The following is a 16,289-nucleotide window of genomic DNA, read 5'->3' on the forward strand; positions in this document are numbered from 1 at the left end:
GTGGATGGTGCAGAACAATAGCAAAATGGTCAGCTGAGGCACATCTTGACAGACTACCTGCCCGACAATATCTTCAACATGGATGAGCCGGCCCTGTTCAAGCTGCTGCCAAACAGGACGCTTGTGTTTAAAGAAGAAACATGCACCAGCAGCAAGCATGCCAAGGACAGGATTTCAGTTGCATTCGGAGCTAACGTGTCAGGAACTGAAAAACTTCCACTTCTCGTGATTGGGAATTCGGCAAAGCCTAGATGTTACAAAGGCACCCGACTGCCGTCTGGACTCATCTGCCACAGCAACATGAAAGCGTGGATGAGTTCAAAACTTTTTGAGAAGTACATGCCCCTCAATCACTGCTGTTTTGCGGCGAAGAACAGAAGAGTTGTTATCTTGTATAATGCGACGGCGCATGTCACGCTTGATAACCTTACGGCTGTGAAGTTGGCATTTCTGCCTCCTAATACCACAGCGATTGCCCAGCGCTTGGACCAAGGTGTTGTCAGAGCTAATGCGAGAAGGACCCAGCTCTGGCAACGTTGGGTTTTGAACTGTTCTTTTTATTTTATATATCACACTGCTATATCGCCTCCACCTTGACAGGCGCTGCACGTGGAGCGAGTCGTGGCCTGTGGCCCGGGCCTGAGGCAAGGGGTGCTACAGTCCCATTCGGGCTGTGAAACAGCTCTACAGAAAGAATCTGCTGCGCAGAATTCTTCTAGCCCTTGAGTGTGACAAGGCTGTGTCAATTAACTTGCTAGGCACAATTCACCTGCTGGAATACTCGTGGCGGCAGGTTGAATTGGCGACATTGCAGAACTGGTTCAAGTGCGCTGGCTTCAAATTATGTGCGGGTGATGCAGAGGATGGTAGCAACACCATCCACCAGTCTTCTGACGCCATAGGCCAAGCTGGTGAAACCCTGCTCGCTGAAGTGGTGGAGCAGCACAGTGTTACAGAAGGCATTTCTTTCACCGACTTCAGAGACATCCACAACACAGTTCAGACTTCTCCAGACATGTCGGATGAAGCCATTGTTGCCTGTGTTGTTGCCACAGTGTCGCCTAACGATAGCGATGCAGACGACACAGAAAGCGACAGTATGGGCAATTCAGGCCCGACAGTGGCAGAACCTGCACGTTATGTCAGCCTTATGAGGGTGTTTGCCGAGAAGAGAGGGCTGGCGGAAAAGCTGGCTCGTGGCTTAAGAGAGTTGGAGGCTGCTGTCGTCACTGCTAGGCCTCTGTGGCATGAAACAAAAATAGTAGACTTTTGTCGCGTGAAGTGAATAAATACTGTATGTTTTTTGCCCTTTCATCGCACTCTGAGTTCAATTTTTTATAGGTAAGTGGGCGGTCTTACGCTATTTCGGCTAAGCAGTTCTACCGTTTGGTATGTACTCTTCCTGAGCTCTGGCCAACTATGGTTAAACGAGGTTTCACTGCAATTGGGAAGATGTAAGATGTGAAGTCACTAAAAAATTTGGCAAACTGACTTGTAGTTGACATCTATGTAATGTGAAGTGTTGCGCGAATAGTTGCAGCGCGAGACGCCGACACACGCTGATCTGGTGTGGCCCGAATGATGCAATGTGCACATTGTTTTTGCAGTTTCATCAACTTTGCGTTTGCACTCCTCGAATTCAGCCTGGGTTTTTTGGGTGGAGTGTTTTGGTGGGAAGTTTTGACGTGCCCACTTGGTGCAAATCGTTGCTATGCAGGACGCTAAGGCGTGTGGAGCTTGTAGGCTCTATGGAATCCAAGATGTGCATAATTGTTTTAAGACGGTGATAGGGAACCAAAACAAAATCAAGCTGGTGGCCATATCAATACAATGCCACAATGCCCACAGAGCAATACATGATGCTCACTGCAGGCTTCCCGCTGCAAGGAATGGCACGTTTGGGTTATCGCCTATTAAAAGCATAATCGAATTATCGATAATTAAAAGCATGCAGTATGCTTTCAGCAGCACTATGCCACACACGGTGCGAGCCAGATAGGTGAAGATGCTTACTGCTGTGGGTAGGCAGCGATAGTGGTGAATGGCAACTTGTGATAACACGCAAAGAGATTTGCTGGTACCGGAATAGGAAACCATGTGCGCAGTGGTATTTTCATGTGACATGGGCGGGCGAAGACAGTAGGGAAGTCACCGTTGTGAACGTCTACTGCCCTCAATCTTGTGTGTCTCGTACCTTTTCATGTTGACATGGAATATAGCAGCTGGAAAACATATGACATGGTCACAGGTAAAATGAAGTGTAACTAATGTTTTCTTTGTTTTTATATATGCAGTTGAATCTCGATAATTCAAACTCAAAGGGGCTCGAAAATTTGTTCGAAAAAAAAAAGTTCGAATTAAAAGAAGGACTTGTTTCTGAAGTATTCATACACCATAGCACGATGCACAAACGGTGTGAATCATGAAATATTGTGGTGCGCATGCACACAGTGAGCGATGACCACGAAACTTCCCACGCTGGCCAATACTTGCTTCCCGATAACGGCAGAAAATGAAACTTAAAGAAGCGGGCTAAGCTAGCGGTGTCGACACAGGCGCAGAGGCGAGTGCGTGGGGACTGTTGAAGATAAGGTAGTTACGAGCGAGTTGAGTGGGAGGGCGAAGGGAGCATAGTTGCAAGGAAGGGCAGGAGGGAAACTGATTTGTTTTCCCGCCAGCTTGCTGGATGGCGCTAATTACCTCTGCCACCTACTGCCACCTAAGCTGTGGAATTGCCGAGGCTGGACTTCTCCACTGCTGCTTCCCTCTGCATTCCTGCATTCTCGCGTGTTTTTCCTTTGTCTGCTGACAGATTGGCGCTGTGTTTACCTTTGTTCTGCAATCTTAATGCGAGTCGTGTCTTATCAAGGTGACGAAGTCGTTGCCGCTGATCATAATTATGTTGGTGTGCTCTCTTCTGTTGCGGCATCCCAAATTTAAAAGACGAGAAGAATGAGGTACAGGGTATCGCCTCTGTGTCCTCAGATTCAGGGTCTGTCTAGTTGTCTCCAACAACCTTTCCATCGGGACATCTAAATTTAGGCACGTCATTGTCAAATCCAAGCACGAACGAGACCAACCAGGCCAATCGAAACAAGTGCGAGCGAGAGCTGACGCAAGCAGACGATAGTGCGAAACAAGCGGTCTGGCTGAACTAAATGCAAGCAGGAATAGAGCGGTCCGGTGGATCCGCATGATACCAGTGTCCCGCGCGTGCATCACTGTAGGGGCCACTCACTCTTTTTGGTCTCCTCCGCTAGTGGCTCGCCTGCCACTGGCAAGCCACGAAAAATCAGCCTAAGAACGAACCCTCCCGTGGCACGCGTTTTGCCGCTAGTGTGGCTGGGGCATTATAGCGCGACACAGAAATGGTGACCTTGCCATTTAAGAGAGGGTAAAATTTCTGCCACGGTTTTCTTTTTCTCACGCATGGCATTCAGGGGTTTCTCCTAAGCCTTTCCTCTATGGTGGGGTCAGAGCCTAGTGCTCGCGCAAGGTTGTACAACACCGAGCTACGCTTTTCGGAGGCCCAAGCCGAAGTAGATTGCTCAAGCTCTCGCGAGTTGGCCCATTGGTTATCGCAAGAGCAAGTAGTATAGTTGCTGGAACTTTTCCTAGTGGCAAGTACCACCTTGAGCCTGTGCTCTCGCACATGCTTTAGGGGCGCCCCTGTCTGCGTTTTCAACCTTGGTGCGCGACCCCTTTCGTTCTCATACCACGTTGGGACCAGGCATTTTTGCATTGTTAAGTGCCACCAAAGACAATAAAAGATTTTTGTCAACTCGGGGCAATACTACTTTCTTGTGTGCATCGCCTGGTAGCCCCTTTGCAGCCTGAGCACATGCGCTGCGACATGCTGGAGGCAACGGCAGACGTGACCCTGTGGCTCGTAAGCTCAAACCAGTGGTGGTTGGTACTCCTGCGAGACCCTAACACACCATAACACACACACACACACACACACACACACACACACACACACACACACACACACACACACACAGTGCAAACAATATATCGGTTATAACAATGAGCTGACTTCAGAGTATCAATTTATGTATTACGTCTATGAGAAAAAAAAAACATATATCGCGATATGTTATTCACCGCATATAGGACATAACGATTGGAATTCTGCCTTTTGGGCGGCGTTTTCCATCCATAATAATTGTGAAAGATTCCTTTTCTAAGTTCCCCTTAAAACAAGACGGGGCAAAAAGTTTACCTCCGCAAGTTCGTATGTGCCGCCATTACCATGCAGCGTGTCCCACCAGCGTGCTGATTCAGAGCATTGCAAGTTGGCGCGGCGTGCCACAAGATGGCGCCAGCTGCTTTGCCTCCACATTGCCGGCGAGCATTCAGAGAAAGAAAAATTGAGAAGAGAATCGCGTAGGCGCTCCTTTTCTACAGTCTCCCTCTCTCCCTCAGGGAGCATGGAAATGTGCCATGGAAGCAGCGGTTGGTGCGCTGACGTAGTGCAAAGCAGTGTCGCTTGGGACGAAGCTGCAAATTTTGCAAGACTCGTGCAGTTGATGATATTGCGATTCTGGCAACCGCGAGCGTCACGATCATGAAGGCTAGAACCTGTAACTGTGCAGATGAATGCAAACGTCGGGCTTTCTTTACTAGGGCGAAACCCCCACGTGTGAAAACATGGTGGCAGCCGCTGACATTGCCGGACTGTGGGAGGACGTCGCTCCTGGTGATAAAATAAGTGGTTCTTCGATGGAAGAGTTTCTGAGTGCAGATAGTGTTGCCTAATTCTGCGAAGAATCTTCGACGAGGCAATCGTCACGACAGATAGCAGCGTTGTGCTACAGAGGCGACGAGGTTGACAGTGGCCCATCTTTGAAACCGACCCCAATGTTCACGCAAAGTGCGCTGTCATCGATAGAGTCACTCATTGATTTCATGCATGCTAAATTATAGCTGCCACTGTTCGCGCGGCCGCTGGACGCGATGCACACTGCGGTTGTGAATCTGAAACTTCCACGAAAGCAAGTGCAGATTTCTGACTATTTCAGCCGGCCTAACGCTTGACATGCTGTTTAGAAGTATAAACAAACATCTTATTTTCCACAGCCTCCTTTCTACAATGTTGATTCTTTATCGTAAGTGGCAAATTTATTTTTGGAGCTACGAAGGTATGTTCGGCAGCCCTTCTTCTTTTTTTTTTTTAATTGGCAGACCGGATATAGCAGTGATTAGTTATAATGATTGGATTTTTCATTCTTCTTGATAATATCATAATCAGTAAACTGCACTGTGTGTGTGTACACACACACACACACACACACACACACATATCAAGGAAAAGTTCTGCAGGTCTAGTGCACAGGTAGTTGAACTATATGTAATGTGTGTGTTTGTTCCCAGTCGCAAATTGGCACAGGAAAATTGTACAAAAATGAACGCATCAGTGAGGTTCTACTGTATACAACGTGGGTTCGATTCCACTTGACATTTGAGAAATTTTGGAAGATTATTCTTTTGTCATTGAAGAGTGGCACATGATGGCACATATTCAGTGACCAAAGTTTGCATCAACTTCAAAGGACTTAGTTAATTGAAAAGCAGCACACATACAGTGGCTCAAGTTGGCGTCTGAGACGCTCATTGTAGAGTGATACATACTTAGTGCCACATACCCAGTGATCCAAACAAGTTGGCACAAAAGAGGTTCATTTAAAAGCAGCCCATACCCACTGTCGCATACTAAGTGACCCTAGTTGGTCCAATGGCTGGTTTCCTACATGGTTCCCTCAGCATAGTATTCTGATGCTCTACGCATTAGACCATGAACTACCCAGTGACACAACTTGTCAGGGAAAGGGTTAGGGACACAGAAACATCACTGGAAAATGCATGAAGTATCCTAGGAATGGTAATTGCACTAACACACATGTGGACGTTTTTATTATTCGTTTAGATAACTGTATAGAGTGTCCTTCGATTAATTTGACCCTAACGAGAGCATTGAAATTGATATTATCTGGTGGGTCAAATTAAACAAGATCCAGAGAAAAATACCAAAACACACCGCTGATTCATTTGGCAATATTTGCTCGAGCTTAACTTGCCTCCGAATCAAACGTGCACCAACTTTCTGTGTGTCAAAAGTAGAAAACTAATGTTAAAATGACTTCAACCTTCTAACTAAAGTAGAAATCTGACACGCACCCGATCTTTTCGATGACGGCTGGTTTCCTAGAGTCAACTTCGTTGCATGGTTTTTAAAGTCGATTTTGCCGCAATACAGTATGTTATGTGTTAAAGCCTACGAACTTTGCAAAAGCCGTTTTGCTTTTGTATCTGATTGTATTGCACAGGCAGTTTTTGGCCCAATATTCTTGGAAAACAAAAGGCACCCGTTAGAATCAGGTAAATCCTGTAATCAGACATTGTGAGCTACTGTTATTGCTTGAAAATCTTCCTGTGGTGGGTTGAGAATAAGTGTTTTTGACTGGGGATGACTTGCGCACAGTGCATTTGCTGTTCCCTAAGCTCCACCGATACAGACGCTGCCACTAAAGGGGTCATTATTACGGTCACCATATGGATCAGGCACATGCTTGTGAAGTGGTCACTTCAAATTATCCAGCGAATGCCAATTTTAGGATCAAAATAATAAACATTTTGGCCCATAGGAATGCATGTGTTGCCAGTCGGGACCTTCAGTTGGAGTCAAATTAACCAAAAAATCAAATTAACTGAAGTCGAAATAATGGAAGTGTACTGTATAATAATATATCTAAGCATGCCATTGACTGAGATTTCACTTGTTGCCTGCTTGCAGCGCTGTGATTACAGTGCCCTGGCTCCATTCCTGCCTCCCAAGTGTGAGTACGTGATAAGCGTGCGGCTGTCGGAGGTGCAGGTGGCACTATACCGGCACTTCTTGGAGCATCTTGCTCGTGGCCGCCGCCAACAGGCAGGGGTAGGCACTTCGCTCTTCTGGGACTTCAACATGCTCCGCAACATCTGGACGCATCCAATGCTACTTGAGTTGAGCGCTGAGAGGCTTGCTGCAAAGGAACTTCTCAAGGAAGGGGATGACGAGGTACTTCTTTGTACAGTCATAGCCTTCTCTATGTTACACTGCCTGCTTCGGCTGTGCTAAAGCTGAGGGGTCACATAGAGGGTGCTATTTTCTAGAAAATTGGTCACAATATACCTGTCATGCCCGTTTTTGTCAGAAGAGTTGGGGTTAGAATTACTGTAATAGTGTTGTGTTCAGAATTCTTTCTTTTTTACTTTTGTGAAATTTAACTCTACCATTGTGCTCTTTTTTTCTTTTGCCTTTTTTACTGGTTGTAGTAAACTTTTAGGCACTATGAAACAGTACCATATTTATTCGATTCTAACGTGCCTGCGATTGTAATGTGCACCCGTTTTCCATGACCAAAAAAAAATAGAGTACAATGCCGCGCACCTCGTGCTTCTATATAGAAATACTATTGTCTTTCATTTGGAAAAAACAGATTTATTCCCAATACACTAAAGTTGTGATGAATAAAATACAAATGGAAGCTGCGTACCTTGCCGCCAAGATTTTCACTGCACTGGTACGAGTCGCGTGGGGCAAGAAATATTGCTCGTCGTCGCTATCAGACAACTCCTTATCGCTATCAACAGACCAAAGCATTTTATCCGTGGTGCCATCCATGGCATTCGAAATCCCGCACTTTTTAAAGGCCTTGTTGACCATAGCAGACGGGATCACGCACCATGCATCTTTCACGCATCCAGCAAAGTCCTGCAGCAAGGCACGCTTCATTTATTGGCGGGCGTGAATTCATGGCAGCCACTGACAAGCCATTCGGTGTAGAGTGCCCGAATTCTATCTTTCACTGGCATGTTCAAACAAACATCGAGTGGCTGGAGCTGCGATGTCACGTCGCCAGGTATCACGACAAAGTCAGTGTTGCATGCAGCCAGCTTGTCCTTGATGCACTAGTAAAGGTGGCACCTGAACGTGTCGAGCACTAGCATCCCACACAGACCCAAACTGCTGCCGGGTCTCTTCCGCATAATGCTATCAATCCAGACAGCAACCAAATCTGTAGTCATCCCACCTTTTTCATTTGTGCCCACAATCATGCCACTCGGAAACACGATTTCTTCCGGGAGCGTCTTTCGTCTGAAGATAAGTTACAGGGCAGCTTGTGCCCATCCGCAGTGCAACAAAGCATTGCAATGACTCTAGTTTTTCCGTGGCCATAAGACAAAACGCGCACTTGCTTCGCCCCCTTCTTTTCAACGGTTGTGGCGGCAGGCATGTCAAAGTAGAGCGGTGTCTGATCAGCATTTCCAATCTGTCCAAAGTGGTAGCCATTTCTATGATGCAACTTCAAAACGTACCGCTGAAAACTGTGCAATTTCTCTTCATATTCTTCGGGCAATTTTTGGCATAGCCCTGTCCGCCTTTGAAGAGACAAGCCGTATCTTTTCATAAAATTTGATAGCCATCACCTGCTCGCTTTGAAGTCACTCCACATAGCCCTTTCTATCGGGGCTAACTGCATCGCCTGTACTTTCGGCCGATTGGTCGTCACAGGCCGCTGTGCTGCTCGCTGCTCTTGCACGTATTTCGCGAGCAGCTCTTCTATTTCGGCGAAGTGGCCCTGCTTCGGTCCACTGAAACCCTTCCTTGTTGCTTTGCTGGCGAAAATATTCTCCTTCTGTTTGATCCAGTGCCGCACGCAAGTTTCAGGAAATCCGAATGGCCGTGATGTGACCCAATTTCCGTCTGTCTCCGCGCACATGATAACTTTCCTCTTAAATGCGGCATCATGGTGGACTTCGGCGTGTCTTCACAGTCGGCGCTTCCATGCTGATTGAATAGACGCAGAAAACTGGAAGACAGGCGGTAGGCTAGATAACACCAGTGCCTGGTTACACGTACAACCTGTAGGTATGCACATGGAGGTAGCTACAGCAGCTAGGCTAGAAGCACGTATGAGGAGGCCATTTTTCGAATGCTGATGGTGATATGGTAGCGCGGATTTAGGGTCGTGCTCGATTCTAACGCACATGCAATTTTTTGACCCGTTTTATCAGAAAAAAGGTGCGCGTTGGATTTGAGTAAATAGTGTAAATGTATTCTGGAACAGTAATGCTTCACTCAGTGGCAAATAAGTCGAATCCACATATAACAGTACAGTCGAACCCACTTATAACGATCCCAGATATGACGATCTGTCGGTTATAATAGCCACACTTCAGTGCATTTACGATTTTCCAACCCTCTTTATGGAAACTGCTTCCAGATATAACAAACGTCTTTTAAATAGACTTACTGCTACAACAAACACTTCAAACTCAGTCATAGTAAAAAGAGGACAGACACGAAGTGCCAAGGCATGGAAGCGCAACAAAACTGGGTGTATTGGAGCGTGCGCTTCAGAACAGTCCAACCACAACGATGATATGGCCTTAGAGATGAGCGAGTGACCACCTTGTGCAGATTTTGGAAGCCATGAAGAAGGTCACGCCTGGTCACGTGTTTTGAAGGCATGCTTTCAGGGCGGAGGCGTGCTGCGTTCAGCACAGCATGGTGCGGTGTGTGCTCTAGCACATACACCAGTGCGATATTGGGCTCCACGACTGCGCCACTCTCATTTCTGCACAATTTTCTTGTGGCACGATGTGCGTTATGCCTGTTTCAACAATTTGGACCAACCATCTATGTCTTTTCGCCATTTTGAAAAACCTGCATGATGCCTTATTTCATTCTTTAGATGGATGTTTCTAACGGAAGTTTGAAGCTATGCAGGAACTCATCGGAAACAAAAATGACACTTAAAAGCTGGTTTTCGGACCAAAGGGCTTCTAAATTGTAACTGCCGATGCCAGCTTCAGTGTGGTTAATTCTTTTCATGTTTAATGGCGAGTCCATATATAACAAACTACTAATATAATGACCACTTTCTGTGGAACTGTCGAGTTCATTATAAACGGCTTTGACTGTAATTTCGTTAAAGTTGATTTCCCAATCTGCATGCTTAATACTGGTAAAAATATTTGTTCTTAGATTTTTGCTTGTTGAGATAATAGAATTAATGTATAAAAAATTGTTTTGAGATAATTGCTTTTAAAGTGGAAAGGTGGCTTTATTACACAAGTACAATGCAAGAAAAACATTGATGGCAACATTGAAACATTGATGGCAGGCACTTGTTACTGCAGTACAGCTTTGTGTCCTTTGTTTGGTGTCTTGTGGCGTTTGGTGCTTTCTGCGCCTCTTTTGTGGCCTGCTGTGAAGGGCCTCCTATAACATCTACGATAATTTAATTACAGTTAAACTTAAATGTAACAACTTCAATATAATGAAATTCTCAGTATAAGAAAGTATTTAACTTTTCATAACCTCTTCACGAGTGCCGCCTTCCTGTGCGAGCAAAGTGAAAGAGGGGGAGAAAAGCGAGCTCGTGGTAACGGGATCGAGCACGCACGAGAGGGCGTTGGGTAAGTTGGCACCCATCAAGGCTGTGGCTGCACATGGCTGCAAGCGCAGCTGAGGTAATCTGCCGTGTATGCAAAGAGTTGACGTGCCTAGACAGTGTGGCACCACGTAAGCCGTCTTCCAGCACGTTTGGTATTGAAGGTTGCATAATCTTGAGTTTCGGTGACCTGTTACAGCGAGAGGTAGAAGAAGCATTTGCTCCAGGCTGCCAGTGCTTTTCCTGATAGCGTTGTTCTAGTGCGGGCGACGCTATCAGCCGCGCGGGGGGGGGAGTGGACATAAAAACGTGGCTGGCTTTGCGTAATTCATACTGCCGATGTGAAGATATTGTCCATGTAAATGGCACGAAACCATATCATTCGTCGCTGATTCTCAAATTTATCAAAATGGGTTGTTTTCTCATTCAGGTTTGCTTTTTTCTATTGCCTGATAATTCGGAAAATTCTGCGGCCCCTGTACTTCGGAAAATCAATTCGGAAAATCAATCGGCAACTGTACTTGTTTTGTAAAAGGTCGAATTTCAATAGAACGAAATTTTGATATAACGAAGCAAATTGACAATTTTACTGACTTCATTATATCAAGATTTAACTGTATTTAGTGCAGTGAGCCTATAGGTGAAGTAATATCGATGTTAGTCAATCTCGTGTAACATCTGCACTTAATAGAATTCTAACGAAATTCTGAATGACTTAGGACATTAGCGCAAGCAGGGTTGCCATCAGGTAACATGTGAGCAACATCCAGCATGGCTATATCAATGTCTCTAGTGCAGGCAACACTAGAGCACATTGTAGTATTTTCTAACAGCTGAACATTCCGACCACTATTTGCACACAGAGCTTTCTGCAACAGCAGCACCTGAGCTGTCACTGTCGAGCAGTGCATAGCCATTGTCAGTAAAAGTCTGCATTTCCTTGTCTATATACGCTGCGAACTGCAAGAAGTTTGAAGACAATGAGCTGGTTTTGGATGCTGTGCCTTGCATTGGGCACTGCTGCTGGAAATCGTTACCATGACAAGTCAGTGCATACCGATTGCCGCAGAAGTGACCTTTCTAGAACACCTTTGATAGGGTCCTCTGATTAGGCTTCAAATCATAGGCTTTGAACCAGAAACAAGTCCTTGTCTCACGAAATGATGCAGAATGTGCACACATGTAAACAATGTGCTCTAAGGAATAAAGCCAGTGTTAGGAGGCATGACTTAGCTCTGGGAAGGCTTGTTGTTTTCAGATGAACGTTGACAATCATCATATACATATAAAAATTAGTCTCTTCAGCTGCACGTGGCTATATACTGCAGAAAGAAGAAATAATAGGTGGGAAAGTTTAATTTCCTCTTGTAAAAAAATTAGACAAGTCTTCGTTTAGGCTAAATATGCCTAAACAAACTTCACTTTCCTGAAGAAATGCTCGGTTGTGATTTTATGATCCAGAGTTGTTGTGTATCATATATACACAATGCAGTTAAAGGTATATTTTAAGTACATTATGAAAGGCATTTCAATTGCAGAAGACTTGAAAAAAGTTAGCGGCACCATTGAAAAAGCTTGAAACATTCCTTTAAAAAAAAATAAAAAATGTACTGTAACAAGTTTCTCTAAAATTTGATGAAATCAACATTGGTTGATTGATAACTTCAGTACCTAGGCCTTGTACATACATAGACATAGACCTTGGTATGGTACATAGACCTTGGCATGGTGTCACTTTTTGGTTTACATACTTTTTAGGAGTGTGACCTAAGCTAAAAGTAAACTTTGTTCCTCTTTCTCCAAGAGAAATTTTGTGTTCTCCTTATTTGCTCTTGGAACATTGCAAGCCAAGCTTCATCATAAACACTGTAGGCATTTGAATTTTCTGACCTATAAATCAGCAATAATGGTGCTATAAAAAGACTATAGCATGTACAAACATTATATTACGCTACCATGTTTGTTCATGTGTGTGGGGGACAAATCTCTCTTCTCCTTCGCAAAACAACCCATAGCCGCATTGTGTATCATATATGTTACAGCAATTTATGCTTGCCTGACAGAACCAACTCAATGTCCTTTTCAATAAAAACATTGCAGTAGGCTGATCAATGAAGAAACACCTTTGTATTTCTTGTAAATTCAAGTGTAAAAATTGTGAAAGTAACTTGTTTATTTAGGAGCATTTTGCACATTGCATTGTTATAGCAAAAATAGCTAAATTTATTTCCAGTGCTACAGCTGCTATGCATTTCAGTGCTGGAGAGGAAATGACCTTTCATAATGAAAGCGACGCATCGTCTTTGTCACCATTTGTGCTTTATTGGCCACAGATACCAAGCACACAGGAGTGGTATTCTCAAGTGACCACTTTTAGAGATATCACTATTATTTTCACAAGACTGCATGAGACTTGTCGAAGTATGCATCTGACAGTATTCCTGGCACTGTGCATAGATAGCTTGGCATAGCACCAGAAACGCTGAAGCCGATTATGTCAGCGCATCTGTGCCGAGTCATGTGAAATCTTGGGAAAGTGATAGTACAGTGAAACCTTGTTAAACCGTAGTTGGCAGGAGCTTGGAAGATGTACATACTAAACGGTAGTACTGCTTAACCAAAATAGCATGAGATCGTCCACTTACCTGTCAAAAACGGAACACGGAGAGTGTGATGAAAGGGGAAAGAAACATGCAGTATTTATTCACTTCGCACGACAAAAGTGTTATTTTCGTTTGATGCTGCCGAGGCCTAGCAGCGACAACAGCGGCCTCAAACTTACTGAAGCTGTGTGCCAGCTTTTCAGCCAGCCCCCTCTTCTCGACAAACACTCGCATGGCATATTCCTCATTCACATTATGTATTCTCCGTGCACGAGCGCGCTAGCGCTGCTGAAGTCACGGGGCGCCTTTTTCATTCTGTGGGGTGCTTTTCTCGTCGCGACGATTGCATTCATGAGGCTGAGGTAACACACAGCTTCTGCCACTGTCGGGCCTGAATCGCCCCTGCTGTCGCTTCGCTTTCCGTGTCGTCCTCATCACTGTCATTAGTTGACACTTTGGCCACAACAGGGGCAACGATGGCGAAAAGTCGAACCTCGTAGCCAACATCTCTTCACGGTCGCAGCAGCGCTGCCAAGCAACTTCTTCGCGTTCCAAATACCACACACCATAGTCAACAGTAGATCCCTGTCGGGTGTCAGCGCTGACTTCTTCGTGTCACATTCTATAGCACGGACTATGTCTAATTTTCCTTCTATGCTAAGCACCCGGCGTCTTTTTTATTCGAGCTTCGGCATGGTGCGAGTCCACATTTGCACGATGCCACAACGCTTGCTGGCACGGTGCCGAAATGATGTTGATGTTGATGTGGCTTCATGCGCAAATGCACAGGGCGCTTGGAGGCCATTGTTCCTATCTCTGAAGCTTGTTGTTCTGCCGGGTCGCTCGATGCAGATGACACACTGCCGTGCTTGCGCAGTGAGAAGTGGAAACACTATGTGTTAACCGACACGTATGCAATAAGCTGGTACGGTTTATGCGGATACAAAACACATTATGTTTAATGGCTGCTGAGTCGAGGATTTGACCTTACTACTTTTAAAACGAAACTACTGTTTAAGTGAGTATGGTTTAACGAGGTTTTACTGTATCTCCAGAATTTATTGGACAGAAACACTGCTCAAGTTCAAAGTCGGACACAAAATGAACCAATGGCAACCTTCACAAAATTATACTCTTGTCACCATTTTGTGATGGTGATGACGCTGTGTCTAATGGCTCTAATGGTAGCCTGTTGCCAATGCTGCAAACACAGTTTTGGTTTCATATTTCATTGTAACACGCAGGAAACCTTCAGACCTATCTTTTTGGAAAATAGGTGCGTGGGTGATTTAGGTAAATACAGTACTCCATTTCATCAATAAAGTGCTGTTACAAATGGTATGTGCTTTTATGTTGTTTAATTCTTTAGAACGTTTGTCTTATTATGCCATGTATTGAACTGGTAGGTATTCCTTTGCGAGTTCAGTTTAACCGGATTCAACAGTAGAGAGAGAGAAAGTAAAGCGATGATGCAGCACATAATTTGTGAGCACAAACGTTTGTGTTAATTGTTTATGATTGATTTAATATTAGTCTTTTATTGCAATTATTGCTCTTAAGATACTTCATGTACTTTCCTCTGTCTGTGTTTCTAACCGTTTCCCCAGGCAAGAATGTGCATGACGGAGCTAAGGCCAGAGGGAGGCCTCTCCTAGCCTTGGTGCAATATGATCCACCGCCTGCACGTTAGGAATGGTCCTGCTCTCGCATGACGTGCAGGTAGCGGCAGGGCTGTCTGTCTCTACATTGAGCTTAACGAGATCACAGAAATGAGGTGGTTTGCTTGCTTCTGAACTCGCAACTTTCTTTCCCAGATATCGAGCATAAAGTTGCAAGTTCAAAAACAAGCAAACGACTCTGTCAGACACTAGAGAAAAACACTCCTTCTGCAAACAGCAGCGCAAGCTCAAAGAGGAAGTCTACACGGTAACAAGCAGCAACGTGCTGTGCAGTCCGCGATGCTTCATCCAAAGAAGGTCTTTAACGGCCAGGAAATGGAATAAAACAGGCGAAGACGGCAGAGGCCCATGCCACTCACTTGTAGCAGATGCGAAAATAAATGTGCCAGCACTGCACTGAAGAAACAAATGAGCACTGGGCCATCAGGCTGGCAACTTATGGCTGTGTTGTAACAATTAGTTTGGCGATTTCTGCCTGTAGTCAACCACCATTCATTTCTGTACAGGAAGTGGGCAACTTCATTGCCAAGTAGGCAATTTGCTGACTTGTCAGTCATTCAGTCTTGAATGCCAACTATTGAATGCCAGACTATTGCCAGCGACTGCACTGTGCAGTTTGGGGTTCCACATGACTTGGCCAATGGCAGCTGAGGAGCATGTGAATTTTTGCTACATTGCATCAGCATCAACAGTCATAGGGAGATGGATTCTGCTGCAATATGTTTTTCTCGATTCAGTTTTCAAAAGCTGCTTTTTGCTATTCTCACATACCCCTAATTTTTGTTGTTTGTGCTGTTTTATTTGCATTTCTGCCCCTTTTTAGGAGTTGTGTTTTAGTGTGCAAGTTCTTTGTTCTTTTTCTAGAGCGATATGGCCTCCTTCATTGATGATGGGTCATTGTCTGAAAAGAGCACCCCGGATACAGATGATGATGCTGATGCTGTCATCTGTTTGGACGATGATGGACCCAAGACCAGGTCCCAGAAGAGGTTCGTTTGTGACTGTCTGAATTGTTTTGTTACTTGGCTTTAAATTACAGGGGCGAGTACCTCCTAGATGTTGGCTCAGAGTTTGTCAGTATCACGAAGCGAAGCGGAGCAGTTCGTATCTACAATGCTCTTTAAAATAGAGCGCTTGAAAACAAATATTGAAGATGAGGCTGTTTGTGCAGATGCACAGCAAACATAAAAATTATATTTACAGGACAGCTAAATACAAGGTATAGAAAACAGACTAGGCATTAACACCAGTGTTCAAATATTGCCTGCCATAACGGATAATGAAAAACTGTCACCGAGTCATGGTACAGACGGTGTGGAGATGTTGGCAGCAAGGTTGAACGCTAGTGCAGACCTGATGAAGCAGTTGCAGTCAGCAGTGCTGTAACGCATCTGGCTTGCATATGGAGGAAGCAACAGCCAGGCACACTTTCGCCATTCACCAGCCAGAGCTTGGGCACGGTGATAGAGACGCTGGCTTTGCCTAGGTTAGACGCCCTTGCAATGTTTGCCAACTGCGAGCTGCGGGAAGGAGCTAGATGATGCGCATGTGACCATATGGCAACC

General features: G+C 45.0%; 1 protein-coding gene across 1 annotated transcript in view; it reads left to right on the forward strand.

Annotated features, from left to right (window-relative positions):
• Positions 1-16,289, forward strand: part of LOC135919005 (transcriptional regulator ATRX homolog) — a 124,830-nt gene that overhangs the window by 67,028 nt on the left and 41,513 nt on the right. Inside the window, exons 17-18 of the mRNA XM_065452748.1 lie at positions 6,797-7,060; positions 15,589-15,713. Coding sequence (XP_065308820.1) covers positions 6,797-7,060; positions 15,589-15,713 — 389 coding nt within the window. The remainder of the gene's footprint in view (positions 1-6,796; positions 7,061-15,588; positions 15,714-16,289) is intronic.

This window comes from Dermacentor albipictus, chromosome 3 (assembly GCF_038994185.2).
Source record: "Dermacentor albipictus isolate Rhodes 1998 colony chromosome 3, USDA_Dalb.pri_finalv2, whole genome shotgun sequence".
Lineage (NCBI taxonomy): Eukaryota > Metazoa > Arthropoda > Arachnida > Ixodida > Ixodidae > Dermacentor > Dermacentor albipictus.